The sequence below is a fragment of the Sparus aurata genome, chromosome 3 (genome assembly GCF_900880675.1).
Source record: "Sparus aurata chromosome 3, fSpaAur1.1, whole genome shotgun sequence".
Taxonomy (NCBI): Eukaryota; Metazoa; Chordata; class Actinopteri; order Spariformes; family Sparidae; genus Sparus; species Sparus aurata.
The window spans coordinates 12,838,793-12,853,560 of NC_044189.1; the positions used below are offsets into that span (position 1 = coordinate 12,838,793).

Genomic DNA, 14,768 nt, shown 5'->3' on the forward strand with positions numbered 1-14,768 from the left:
CTTTTCAGAGTCCATTTTCTCTGAGCTAGAGTAATGTTTGTGTAATGTGAGTTCAACCCGTTACCTCAATGTCTAGTGATGCCCACGGTCGCCACATGACCGGTGGGTTGCAGGCTGGGGACATACTCACAACATGCAGGCTCTCGGCACCCGCTTCCACCCACGTTGGCTCACCCAAGGCGTTGTGGGTCAGCACTGGGGGACGGTGCCTGTGTCGCTGCGGGTAGCTGGTCACTGGAGGAGGGTCAGGATCAGGATCATCTTTCTCTGATGACTCTTGTAGACTTTCCCCAGGCTCTCAACGTTTTCACCGTCTCCATCAGCTGTGATGCCCCTGTTGTCAGTCCCTGCCTCCTCTTGAGCAACCGTTGCATCTTCCAGATCTGGTGCTCCGTCTTGCATCGTCAGAGCTAGTGCAAATGGCTCTGCCTCTGGATTCAAGTCTGCAGCTCTCTGACTTAGTTTTTGGTCGTCTGGGAAACAGCACACCAGCTCCACGTCATCACTGCTTTCGCTGTCTGAGTTCTCCCCTGGTTCGCTGATTTGGTGTTGTCTTGTTCTTATCCGTGTCCGTATTTTCCTCTCTTGTTTCGCAGGGGCAGGTTCCGGTTTCCACAAGGGCAGACTGTCACATGGGAGTAGGAGGTTCCTGTGCAACACGCGACTCTTACCTCCTCCCTCTGGTGCTACTTCATACACCGGGCTGTCATTGCTCCTTCTCTTAACCACCACATGCACTTTAGTTTCCCAGTAGGACCGCAGTTTACCAGGGCCGCCCCTCTCTGACAGGTTACGCACGAGCACCCGTCCACCAGGTTGCAGGTCGGCTCCATGTGCTCTTTTGTCGTAGCCTTTCTTGCCTCGTAGAGCTTCTCGGGCCGCTGTTTTGGATGCGATCTCATAGGCTTGTCGCATTCGATTTTGCCAGTTCTGTACATATTCAATGTAAGACTCCTTTGCCTCTCTGGGCTGTAAGTTGAAAAGCAGGTCTACTGGCAAACGAGGTGACCTTTCGTAGAGCAAATAGTAGGGAGAGAACCCTGTGACCCCACTGCAGGTGCAGTTGTATGCGTGCACCAGTTTTGTCAATGAGCTCTTCCAGTCAGCCTTCTGTTCACTTGTGAGGGTGCAGAGCATTGATAAGATAGTTACAGCTCCTCTGTAGTTGGTCCATCAGCTGGTTGTCAAACTCTCTCCCCATGTTGTGGTGAATTCTCTCTGGAAATCTGACGCGGAGCGCAAAGTCATTGAATAGTTTGTCAACAACAGTTTTGGCAGACTTGTTTTTCGTGGCGTAGGCTTGGGCGAAACCAGTGAAATGATCGATCACAATAAGAATGTGCTCAAACCCCTGTTTGCATGTCTCTAAGTGTAAAAAGTCAATGCATACTAGCTCCCCTGGGCGTGTTGTGACAATGGTTGTCATGGGTACCCTGGTTGCTTTGTGAGGTCACTTTGCCTTGAGAAACTCACACTCTTGGGTAACAAAGTGTTCTATGTCAGAGTACATATGGGCCCAATAGAATCGATCTTGGATCAGGTTCAAAGTCCTCTCGACCCCGAGATGTCCCCGAGAAAATGCTCTTTTGGGAGGATAAGCTGTTGTTTATCTCCTGCTTTCCTAAAGAGAATTCCATCCTCATTGACATACAACTTTGCCCACTGTCTCATTAATACTCTGACATCCGCCGTTTCTGCTTTAAGCGCTCTCCTGGACGGGTGCTGATTGTCCCTCTTATAATGCAGAACTTGGCCTATGACAGGATCTCTTTCCTGGCCGTCTTGTATCTGTTCTGGTGTCAGGGTTCGAGGATATGCACTCGCATCTCTCACTAAGTCTAGTGTTTCTATGGGGACTGTTGCTACCCAGACCTGGGGGGTGTCTCCCTGCACACTGACTCCCTGCACTGCTGCCCCGAACACTTCCTGCCCCACCTCCTCTGTACACTGTGTCATGAACGCATTTATGTCTAATGGCATGCGCGATAGGCCATCCGCATCTGCGTTGCTTTTTCCCGGCCTTTACTTAATGGAAAAGTCAAACTCGGATAGCTCACCCACCCACCTATGACCTGTAGCGTTAAGCTTAGCTGTTGGGAGGATATAGGTTAAGGGATTGTTATCTGTATATACCACAAAGTGTGGGGCATGATAAAGATAATCCTGAAAACGTTCACATATTGCCCATTTTAGTGCTAAAAGCTCTAATTTTCCAGAGTGCATATGATAGTTCTTTTCCGGTGGCGTTAGAGTCCTGGAACCATAGCCTATCACTATCATCTTGCCGTTCTGTCTCTGATAAAGTACTGCTCCCAATCCCTCCTGGGATGCGTCTGTGTGGAGGACGAATGGTTGGGTCATCTCTGGGTATCCCAGAAGAGGAGGCTCTATCAGCTTGTCTATGAGAGAGTTCAATGTATTTTGGTGGTTCTCTGTCCACAGTATAGGAGTGTTAGGTGGGAGGTTACCTTTCTTCCTGGTTGTGGCCCGGACCTTCTCTCTGTTCATTTGATCAGGTGTTGTTGAGAGCAACTGGTAGAGAGGCTGGGCTATCCTGGAGAAGTTTGGGATGTATGTTCGGTAGTATGAGAGGAATCCCATTACTCTTCTCAGCTCTCCCACTGTTGTTGGCGCTTTCTCCTTTAAGGCTTGGACTGGGGCCACCTCAGATGGGTCCACAGTGTAGCCTTGTCCAGACACCAACCGTCCCAGAAATCTCACCTTCCTCTTCAACACCTCACACCTGGGGGGGCTGAGTTTAACCCCGTGCTCCTGATATCTCTGTAACACAGTTCTCAAGTGCTCAATGTGGTCCTTAAAGCTTGGGCTATGGACCAGATTTTCGTCCAGATATGGTTGACACATGACATCTCTCAAGCCACGCAAACAGTTCTCCATGTTCCTCTGGAACTCCGCGGGCGCTGCACTCAACCCGAACAGGATTCCGACCCACTGGTACAGGCCCCAGGGGGTTATGAAAGCGGTCAGGGGCTGGCTTTCCTTGTCCAGGAACCCCTGGTGATAGGCCTTCCCCTGGACCAGTACAGAGAACCAGGAGCTGCCAGTGAGAGAGTCAAGCATGTCTTGTATTCTGGGTATAGGGTGGCAATCAGGGACTGACTTTTTGTTCAACTCCCTGTAGTCACAACACAGTCTTAAAGTCCCATCCTTCTTTCGTACGCACATGACCGGTGAGGCGTACGGAGAGCATGAAGGAGTAATCCAGCCCCGATTCAATGAGTCCTGGATATACTCTTTCACCTCCTGGTGTAGTGGCTTTGGGACTGCCATGACGTTTTTCTTACTGGGGTGTTGTCGTGCAGCGTGATGTGGAGTTTCAGTGAGGGGATTGAGCCGATGTCATCATCATCGTACGCGAATGCGTGAAACTCCTCTCTCAGCAGCTGTTTTGTGATCCTCCTTTGCTCCTCGTTTAGGTGACTGAGGTCGACTGGAGGGTCCCACCAGGCGGGTTTATGTTTTTTTGAATTGTCACCGCCTGGGGCTGGTGCTGTGTGAGTTGGTGGCTTGACTCCCTCTCCTCTGTTCATCTGCTCAACGCTGGCCGCATAAGCAGTCTTCACTGTTTGAAGGTGACCAAAAACAGTGCGCTGGGCCAGGGTTACACTGTGTTTGTTTGTGTTGGCGATGGGGACTGGTACATAACCTGACCTTTTACTGGGGACACTGACTAGACCCTCCTCTATCACTACCCCCTCTGGCAATGTCGGCTCTTCACTTGGAACTAGAAGCAGGTCTTGGCCATGATACTGAGCCCCAGTGTTGACGTTAACATACACTGTGGTGACCTGTTCAGCGCCTAGAGTGAGTGTTCTTTTTCCTGTGTGTACAATTCCTACACCTTCCTCACTAACAGGGACATGGATAAGCTGAAGCACTGCTTGTGCTGTCTTGACTGTTATCTGGAAGGCTTGACACACAGTATGGATGGTCTCTGTCTTTGTTGTCTGACTACCCTCTCCTGTTATTTCTTCTATCACATTGTAGCCAATTATGGGTTCTGCTGCTACATTTGGGTCACTTGACACTAAAATAGGTACTAGAAGTGGCTTTGTCAAAGCAGATTCTTTCCCTAGTCTAAACTCTACCTCCACCCAGCCCATGAAGGAGATCTCAGTCTGGTTGGCTGCCACTCCCAATAAAATGTCTGAGCCTAACAGTTCACTGAGAGGCTGCACCATGCTGTGTGGTAAGTGCAGCTTTCTCCACTCTTCATTAATGATGGTCGCCTGAGCGCCTGAGTCCCATAATGCTACTACTGGAACTGTGTCCAGTGTGCAATGGACAGTGTGTCTCTTTGCAATCAACTTTCCGAGTCTTTCCTTGCGTCGTGGTGGGAGGTAGTTGACTGATGAGATTTGAGGCGGTGCTGGAGGGGGGACAGGTTGCTGCATGTTGAGACTGGATGATTCACGGGCTACCGAGGGTCCCGGCTCGGCAGCCCGGTCTCGTTTCCCTGCTGCTCTCTGGTCTGTCGACATCCTCTGGAGAGATGCCCCTCTTGCCCACACTTAAAGTAATGTCTGCAGGAGTCGCCTATCTGAGCTTCTTGACACGCCCTGCAACCCCTGGGCCGACTACGGCTGGGTGTGAACGTTTTCTCTGTGGGTCTAGCTTGTGTGGCCTCCACTGTCTGTAACATCAACTTTTTAATTTCTAGAACCTCAGCCTTGAGCGCTTCGATTGGGTCCGTCTCTGTCTTGGGTCCCTGACTTTTCTTACTCTTCCCCCCTGCTTCACGGTGAGTAACAGTGTCAACTGCTGCCGCTGAGGCGTCAGGTGGATACACCTCCACCTGCACTTCACTGACTTTTGGGGGCTTGTTTATGACTGTCTTTCTCAGTTTTTGCTGTCTCTCCTGTTCTAAGTTTGCAGCCTCTCTCAGTGCGTTTACATGACACTCAAGAAAAATATAAATAAAATCGGACCGGAATCGGATTTCTCATAGTCGAATTAAAGCACCCAGATTATTCGATTGATAGTCGCATTACTCCTGCATGTATACGTTCCAGCGGATCGGATCGGATTTTGCGTTCTGCGCAGGCTCGAGATTTTTCCCCGGGGCTGTGAGCCAGAAGTAGACGGACGGCGACGGCGTCTTTCCTCCGAAATCACCGCAAGAAAGAGCGCCATTGTGCCCCTAGTTTGTGTAATTATCATGTACACCATATACGAAGTGTACAAAGATGTAGCTTCGTCTCGCTCTTCGTACGCCATCTTTCTTGAATGCCGAGGCAGCTGGTGACGTAAAGAGGTCAGCCGGAGGTGGCCCTGTTACCACTTGTTGAAACGGGTACAGCGCCACCTATCGTACCAGCAGGGGTGCTGCCAGGGATTTTGGGCCCCATGAAAAGAAATATTACCGGGCCCCTGTATAGCAGGCAAACATTAATTATGCTGTTTACATAAAACTGTGCATTTTAATGATATTTTTGACTATAATTTCCTATATGTGTGAAAAGAACAACATGACAGTTACTTGGTAGGGGAAGCACTGAACACTCAGAATAATGGAATTTAGATTCATTGTCTGCAAGTCTGCAACTTTAATGGTTAAAATAAAAAATTATCTTAACTTAAATTACCTGAAAAATACAAATGCATGACATACATGAATTATATAGAATTTCCTGTAATACCATTTGAAATAGCATCACGATCACCAGATTCAGGTTTCCTCCCACCATTCTGTTTTACTGTCAGTGATTTGATCAAAAATAACAAAAGAAAATGTGATTTTTACAACCAGTACCCCACTGCTCACTGTCTCCCTCTTGAAGCCCTGCATTTAGGTCTAATTTATCTCCAAAAATACTATTATAGCAATACCACACAATTTCTCTTTCAAACGTGCACATCACCCCCCACACACACTTAGAGCCACTGCACTCAATGTAAAAACTGTATGCTGTCTTACATTATGTTTTTGCTGTTGTTTTTATTAAGTATTTTGTTTAAAAAAATCTATTAAAAATGATAACAATAATAATTTATCTCCAAATTGTATGTGGTGGAATTAGAGTTGGGGTGGAAAAAAATACATAAATGAGGCTTTATGGTTGTTGCGATTTAATATTGTTAACGTTTCTCTGCTTGGATTGAGAGCAGTCACTTAGTCTGCAAGCACCAAAAAAAATTCTCCTCTTTTCCTACTGCAAAGCAAGGGGTGAGAGTCCCAAACTACTGATCAAACATAGTATTTCAGTGAGTTTATAGTTCAGTTTCAGTGATAGCTAAATTTCAACAAAACAAAATAAAGTTATAGGCTATATGCTTTTTAAACCATTTAAATCATTCTGAAATAAATACAGACTATGTTTTTTTTATTTCAGAATGATCTTTATTCATTAATTTCAATTTATCTTTTTTTTCATAATAATACATTAATTCAACACAGAGCTGCTCACCTCCTTCCTCAGTTGTGGGTAGGCCTACTGGGGCTGGTTCAGGGGTAGGTGGGGGTACTGGGGCTGGTTCAGGGGTAGGGGGCTCACGAGGCTCACAGACAGCTGCGGCTGCTGCTGCTGCACTTGACGTGTCTGTTCAAACATGCATCATTTTTGACAGGAGGGGTGGTCAACTGATTAAATATGGGCAGCTTGCTAAACGTGAACAGTGAAATCTAAAAATCCAGAGTTTTCTTCCAAAATATGAGCTAATATGGGGAGAAAAGTGAGCTAGCTTAAAAACCGCAAGGTTAAGATAAACAACAGACTGATGTGTTCCAGAACTTTCCACCACATGAACCAAACCCACCTTGTTTTTGGAAAAACTGGGTGACATACTGACGCCCCTTTGCTTCTCTCTCCTGCCTAATCTTTTTGTCTTTCCTTTTTTGGCTACCCGACTTCTGGGGCATTTTGCCTTCTCTCGGTCTCCTTACTGACCGAATACACCGCACCGCGCAGCAGTTCAGTTGATTCGATGGGAGGACCGAACCATTTTACGTAAGGGGGGGCCTTGAGAAATGTTTCCAAAATAAACTTAGTGTTATTATCAGTGCATTAAGTGATGCATATTTATGATTATAAACTAACAAATTAGTGTCATATTATTTTTGTCAGTATTATAATTTTATTAGGGGCCTTTCTGGGCCCCTGTCAATGATGGGCCCCTAGAATCCTTCCCCTTATCCACCCCTTTTCGGTGACCCAGCGTACCGGGGTATGACATGCTCCGGCCAATAGTCGAACTATGGCTGTAATCTGACTAAGCTGTGCATGTAAACGCACTGACAGATTCGCTCAATTAACACCTCATCTATGACAGTATGGTTACTGAGATACGGCTTGAGCTGGAACTTAACCGCATCACTAAAGACTAGTTTCTATGGAGCGAAAGGAATTTTCTCTGAATTAGCTCTGGACTAAACTGCTCACCTTCCTCACCTGCATCCTCATCACTAGATTTTCTCATTAACTTCTCTTTCAGTTCTATTGCTCTGAATAAGAAATTCTGTGCTGACTCTTTTGGATCTTGTGTCATGTTCATCAGGCGATGCAGTACGTCGGAGGGGGAGTCCACTTTGTAGTGACCCTTGAGTATGGTCTTGAGGGTGTGCAGCGTCAGCTCTTGCTTTATTTCCAACATCTCCCGCAGATGTAGACCTGGGCTCACAGCACGTGTGACTGCTTCAATGATCTTCGCTTCTCCATGTCCTTTCCACTGTCCAGACTCGATCTGGTTGATGAGGCTTGTGTAGGACAATTTGTCCTTTTGACCAGCTTCCCCAATCTGTCCAATTATCCGGAACTCCCGCCTCAGCGTCACCTCGGGCAATCTGGTTGGTGCTGTGGTGGCAGTCCTTGTGTCCTCTTCCTTTGCAGTCATGATGGCAAGCGCAGTGTCTCCTCCTGCTGCTTGTGTCTTCCGCTTGATCTTTTCCTCCAACGCTCCGATTTCCGCTTCCATCTGCTGCTGTAACTTCTGGTAGTGCATTTTCAACTTCCCTAACTCACTTGTTTCCTGAACTACAATCTCAGCCTCAGTTTCCTCCGGTGCCGGCTTCAGAGAGGCCAGGTAGGACAATACATGCTGCAGATACTGCTAATACGACTCAGACTCTTCACCCTCCTCGATTTCATCTAACGTCGTCTCCACCAACCTGATGAGGGTGCATCTTGTTTTGCTGGCAAACCCCCCAACAGGTGCGTTACACTTTAGATGCTCACACAGGGAAATGAGCTCCTTCTCCTCCAGTGTCAGTCCCTTTCTTCCTACATGGTCCTCCTCTGCTCTGTCCGTCTATGCTTCTATGCAACTGGGCTGTGGGCTGAATCAACCATCCTCTGCTACCAAAATATGTAGCGTGGTGCAGAGTGAAGCTGTCCTCCACTACACATTTAATTTGAAAGTCTTTTATTTTGTTCTGCAAAGGGTAAAAATATGTATTTTATCGTCACAGTTCGCCACACACACACACAGTAACTTCACACTCAAGTGTGTGTTCTCATTCTCTGAACTTATTTGATATTCTAACACAGAAAAATCATGAACATCTGCACCAACATCCAAACAATAAATCATGTCTGTTGTATCGCTATTCCAGACCAGTTTCATCATGTACATTCAGTATCAACTTGTTTATCAAATACACAGTCAGCCAATCATGTCTAAACATTGTCAAATTAATCAAATCAATCATGTATCTATTTTAACCTATTCATTTATTTATGAACTAGACACTAGCAGTCCGCGCTCTTTAGACCGGCTCATAGTTCTACTCTCCCGCCTTACGCTCGCTCGAGGTAGCTAGGCAACCAGTGCTAACTACTAGCTAGCCTTTTTCAGTACTGACCAAGTAACGTTCATAAACAATTCCACATAAAACCCAACCGAGATCATAAACTACGACATAACATATTCACCCATCCATTACACAATTCTAACTCTCCCTTCTTACCTGCAGAGAGCAAAAATATGTATTTTATCGTCACAGTTCGCCACACACACACACACACACACACAGTAACTTCACACTCAAGTGTTTGTTCTCATTCTCTGAACGTATTCACGCGAGACTTCCCTTGTTCCTGAACACACACAGTGTAGCGAACGCGCCCTCTGCTGGTCGGAGTTAGACACTGCATACTGCTCGATAACTACATTTTTACAATAAACCAACCTTTTCTCACCATAAAACACACAGACAATTTTCACCACACTCTGAACATGAGCTGTGCGAAATGGAAATCATGTTAAATGTAAAAAATAATAATGTACCACTGATGGCTCTGTATGCCACATTAGCATACAAGCTAACAATCTAGATTTAGCCACAAGCCACATAGCTCGACCGCAACATCGTTAAGGCGATATGCAGCATTGCGAGTATTGCTGTAACCACCGACACCATAGCCTTATGGTCAAAACATAGAGTGAAATATATCAAGCAGGGGTCCTTATTTGTCCAGCAGAAAAGCGGCAAACTCTGCATCACTCTTGAGTCTTTACAAATCCCCCAGCTCCCTCCACCTCTGAAATGACTCCACCTAGTTTTCTTTCTGGCTTGGTCCAATTCTTTCTTTTTACATTGCTTCTCTTTTACGTGGGCATTGGTGGGGCATTTTTCGGCTTTGTTGTTGTTGTTGTCTGTTCTCAGCCATTGTTTACAGTTTGGGCTTGAGCTTGAACATATCTGACCAGGTAAGAGCAGACACAGCGCCTGCAACAGGGAGGGGCACTGCCAAATATGCACTGCGTAAGGCAGGGGAGCTGCCAGCAGGGTAGGCACGAGAATGATTGACACTTGTCAGACACGCCCCCTTGGCTCTGATTGGTCGTGTTGATCCGGAGCTGTGGATTCTTGCAAATCAAACTAGGGCCACTGGGTGGAGCCACAGACAGTGGATTTTTACACAGTTTACCTGTTTCTTATTCTACTGATCATAACAATTTTCGCAAATATTACAAAAAACAACATTAACATTGCTACTGCAAACCTGGATGTAATTTTTTTTCCAAATCGAGGCCATCAACAGTTCTTAACACCAAAAACCCAATGCTCCTCATCTTCTTCAGTGGTGGAGGCAGCATCATGCTCATTTACACTTACACTAGAAGGGATTATATAGATCAGAGGAGGAGGAAGTTATGTGCATGCAAAAAAAAAAAAAAAAACCTAATGTACATTTACGTTTGTTCTGAGAAAAGCATTATTTGTTGACTAATCTGTAATGAGATCCATAATTCTCAGTCATATTGTGGCTTATTTACATCTGACAGACCATTACTAGTGACAGCATTCCACACCATTATACATTTTCCACACTATTATTGCGCTTTAGAGTTGATAAATGATGTTGAGGGATATCTGGGCAACCAGTAGCTTACATGACATGCAAAACACAAATGTAGTGTAATAAAGAAAATATAAAGAATTTAATTGTATGGGGGTTCAGCAGTGCATGTATTACAGATCAAAGTCCTGAAATAGTGCAAGAATAAACTGATACTGTTGATAAGTCTGTGTGCTGTATATAGAAATGAGGGGGAAAAAAAAAAAAAGTGTTTCACATGGCCAAAATAGCCAGTAAATGATAGTCCAGCAGTAGCACCATCATTAACATCCAAAGTGAGCAGACTACACTTAACTGGGTTTGAAACCTTTTCCATTAACAGATACATATCGATCATACAGGCTCACAAAAAGAAAGCCTGACCAAAAACGCCAACTGTTATCGTCTTTGCTGCTTCATTTAATCCCACAAAAATGGCACACAGCACATCCACAAAAGATCAGGGACTGCATCACTATTAAGACGACTTAAGTCTGGCATTGGAGACCGTTCTATCATCTAGTGTAGTGTGTTCTGTTTGTGTTAGTACCAGAGAATATAATGAAAAACAAAAAGACAGACAAGGCAGGAGTCATTTTTGTTGTTTTATTGTGTTTTCTTACAAAAAAAACAGCCATTTTAATCAAAGAGACCGAAGCCCATGTCATCATCGGACTCCTCAGACTCTTCCTTCTTCTCCTCTTTCTTCTCCTCCTCCTTGGCTGTAGAGACAAATGAGAGAGGGTTATGTTAACAAGGACAAAGACGAAGGGTACACAAACTAACCGTTGGTGTCTCATTGTAGGAGACTTCAAACACCAGGACAAAACACTGACTTTTCATGACTGCCTTAAAGGATAAGGGTTAAGAGTGACTTCTTTATGGTGAGAACTTAAAAACGTTTTCCCTCCAAATTGAGAGATTTGGTGTGGACATTACGGACACCACTTCAGTTAGTCGGCCACACCTCAGAAAACTGGCCAGGAGCCCACTCTCAAGTCAGCCACATCTTCTCCCTTAAATCTACATTCAAAGTGAACTACAGGAGGCTGGCTCAGTTGAGTCCTGTCTTTTAGAGCCTGAAGCATGAGACTAATACAATCCAGATCATCACTCAGTTCATCATATTTTAGTGTGCAAGCTTCTGGAGTATTTGATTATGAAGCCCATCTGATTAGTTACCTGGGGCGTCACCAGCAGCAGCGGCAGTTCCAGTGGCGGCGGCTCCAGCGGGAGCTGCACCTCCGGCTCCAACGTTGCAGATCAGGCTGCCGATGTCAACGCTGGTAAGAGCCTAAGAAATGACAACATTCACAGGTCAGTCAGTTAATTCACGTGTCCAGGGCTGGTTCTGCTGAGTGACACACACCTATGGAATTACAACATTGTTGACTCAGTATGCTCCATTAATGCTTCTGCCAGTTTCATTTCGACTGTCAGGTCATCGTCAACCACACAAACATTAAATCCCATCTCTTAATTGGGCGGCTGTGGCTCAGTGGGTAGAGAGGGTCATCTAGTGATCGGAAGGTCACCAGTTCGAATCTTGGCTCCCCCTAGTTGCATGTCGAAGTGTCCTTGAGCAAGATACTGAACCCCAAACCCCCTGGTGAGCAGTTGGCGCCTTGCATAGCAGCCTCTGTCATCAGAGTATGAATGCGTGTGTGAATGGGTGAATGTAGCATGTGTTGTACAGTGCTTTGAGCTGTCGTTAGACTGGAAAAAGCGCTATAAAAATGCAGACCATTTACCATTTAATTGCTCACTATGCCAGATGCAATATTCTTCAAATTGAATACAAGAAATAATTTTACCTTTCATGTTGCAGATAACTGGATTTATTTTTCCCCAGCTGAGCCTAAATATTAACCAATTCTCTCAGCCAAGATCCAGACAGAATTCTAACTCTAAAAAGGAAGCCACAGACTCCAAGGTAATCTTATGAATTCCTCACAGGCACTCAAGATTTTAATGTTACAGACACTAACCCATCCCACTGACAACACTGCATGTGCACCACCTCGTCAAATGTTATTCATGACAATCTACACATCAGGGTTCAACAGCAGTTTATGTATGATGCCTTGACAACATGTGTGTTCTCTTACCTTGGCAAACAGACTTGGCCAGAAGGGCTCCACAGTGACTCCTGCAGCCTTGATCAGAGCATTCAGCTTGTCCTCCTACAGAAACAGAAAGCAGTTAACATTACAGAAACCGCTGCAAATGTGTCAGTAATCAAAAGAAAAACATTGGAACAAATTCTTGTCACTTGCTTGTTTTACTTTTCCATTTTAGACTTTTTATGTGACATAGTAGCTTTGCATGTTGAAAAAGGTTGAATGACAACAGAAAGTACACTGACTTTTCTGATAATCGGGTAAGTGTTGACCATATGGCTTTTTCAGGGCCGATACAGATATCAGAAATCAAGTCGCCTGAATAACAATGTTGTTTGGACCCGATATTCAGTTACTGGAAGAATGCAATTGTCGAAATGTCAAACAACCAGCGATTGAATAATCCTAAATCCAATTTACTCCAATCCAATCTCATTCATTTGGTCTCCATAGTCTTTGACTTGTTGCATGTTACCAATCAGATATTGTTGTGAGGGGATATGGCATCAGAGCCAAAGTATCACCTTTTTCAATTAGTTTATATTATCAACAATCTGACAGAAAAATCAAAGATACCGATAATTGGATAAATGCTGAATATTGGCCATGATAATCTACCCCAACTTTAAGTCATTAAAAATCGCCTAGTTCCCACTTTCTCAAATGTATGCCTTAAACTGCTGTTCCATATTAACAATGAAGTTGACTTGTGTTAAGTGAAAAAAGTTCATGACATCACTTTGAACTCAGACTACACTGATGGCGACTATTTACATATAATCATTGCAACCCCACTACAGATTATGCAGATGGTTTAACGCTACCCTGCTAGGATCTGATCTGTGCCCAGATTGCACATCACACTGATGCTGTGCAGCATCCACGTGTGTCAAACCTGTCATAACACTGACAAACCAATTACAGAATGATGAATGAAACAAAGCAGCCACACACTAGAAAGTTAACTCATAGTTGATGACAACCCCATTTGTGAAGGTTGGAAGACTTTCACAGAGTAAAGCATGGTGCGCTGCTGTGGAGATTCACTAGTTTAGCGTTAGTTAGCACCTGCCACTAGGGGAATGACTTTACTACGACTCCAGCGTTTACTAGAGTTTACGACATGTTGCGGGAGACAACAACTACACTCACTGGTTGTAAATATAACTCATGAATGTCGCAACCCATCCATGAGCCGTCCTGCTTCAGAAACGTGGCCTGCCGTTAGCTAACGTTAGCTAGCTAAAAGCATGCCGCCATTTTTAGCCGAAGGATGTGACAGTTTGTACACACAAGTCTTTAAACGAATTTTGACAGACATATCGCTATCCCCGTCAGTTAGTAGAGTCCCTTCTCTCTCGGCTTTAATATTTGAGGCTTTCACAACACTACCAGGGCTGCAGTAAAGCGGTATCAGCTGGGCTGTCATGAATATGCCGGTACACTTACGGTGACGGCGACTTCATCGTCGTGGAGGATCAGAGCAGAGTAAATGCAGGCGAGCTCGGACACGGAGGCCATTGTAGATGTTGGATTTTATGTTTCTCACGTTGGATGCCTAAATTTGACGGTGCTAGTCGCCGGATTGAGGGCCTTAGCTTCGGATGAAGAACCAAACACCTTAGGCTCGTAAACGTCGTAGAGCGGAAAAGGAAAGAGAGAGGGCGGGAGCTTGGCGTATATAGGGTGCGTCAGGCCTGCGTGACTCAGACGTCAAGACGCAGATGAAGTGACGACAGACGTAGTCTACATTGAAGTCGGCTTGTTTTTCAAACTTTCTTTTTTTCCCTTATTTCGCCAATTTTTCTTTCCTATTTTAATGTATTTGCTTTAAGAATAAATAAAAAATAAAAATGGTTGTCAAATTCCAAAGCCAATTAAAATACACTGCTCAAACTGAGTTAGGGATATTGTGATATCTTAGTGTTTCACTTTTTTCCTTATACTTCTTATTTTGCGTTTTGTGAATATTTTTGGTCCTCAAAAATAATTCGACACATTACATCTGACTTATATTGTATATTCATCAACGTGCATATATGCACCTGTACCCCAATATCCCCATCTAATTTTGACCAGTGAATTTTTTTTTAATTCACATTCAAGTAAATACATTATTCAATCTTTATATTCTTACTTTAAATTAATTTACACTGATAAGTTTCAAGCTGAATACTTGTTTGTATTACACAATATTAAGATCTGAAATATGTACATAGAGTGCACTGTATCAAACGTCTGGGTGGAGGTTAAATGATATTCAATCAATATGCATGCTTTGTTCAGTTCCTATTGCTCTTATCACTTAAAACCAAATTGTGAAATACACACAGAAGCAATATACATGTTA

The 14,768-nt window shown here is 44.5% G+C and overlaps 2 protein-coding genes across 4 annotated transcripts in view; both read right to left on the reverse strand.

The window, feature by feature from the left end:
• LOC115578758 (uncharacterized) overlaps positions 1-8,457 on the reverse strand; it is an 18,230-nt gene extending 9,773 nt beyond the window's left edge. Inside the window, exons 1-2 of one of the 3 annotated variants that reach the window (XM_030411897.1) lie at positions 7,401-8,457; positions 6,779-6,980 (exon numbers count right to left, since the gene is read on the reverse strand). In XM_030411897.1, the coding sequence (XP_030267757.1) occupies positions 6,934-6,980; positions 7,401-7,959 (606 nt within the window). In that variant the 5' untranslated portion in view covers positions 7,960-8,457 and the 3' untranslated portion in view covers positions 6,779-6,933. Of the gene's footprint in view, positions 1-6,778; positions 6,981-7,400 lie in introns of those variants that run through there. The other 2 variants (XM_030411901.1, XM_030411898.1) reach the window with 2 other exon arrangements.
• A 2,433-nt stretch (positions 8,458-10,890) lies between these two features.
• On the reverse strand, positions 10,891-14,094 carry rplp1 (ribosomal protein lateral stalk subunit P1). The gene is made up of 4 exons (XM_030410607.1): positions 13,868-14,094; positions 12,407-12,481; positions 11,481-11,592; positions 10,891-11,020 (listed from the first exon to the last, which is right to left on the reverse strand). Exons 1-4 carry the CDS (start codon positions 13,937-13,939, stop codon positions 10,938-10,940), a joined length of 342 nt encoding a protein of 113 aa, XP_030266467.1. The 5' UTR covers positions 13,940-14,094; the 3' UTR covers positions 10,891-10,937.
• Positions 14,095-14,768: the final 674 nt, after the last annotated feature.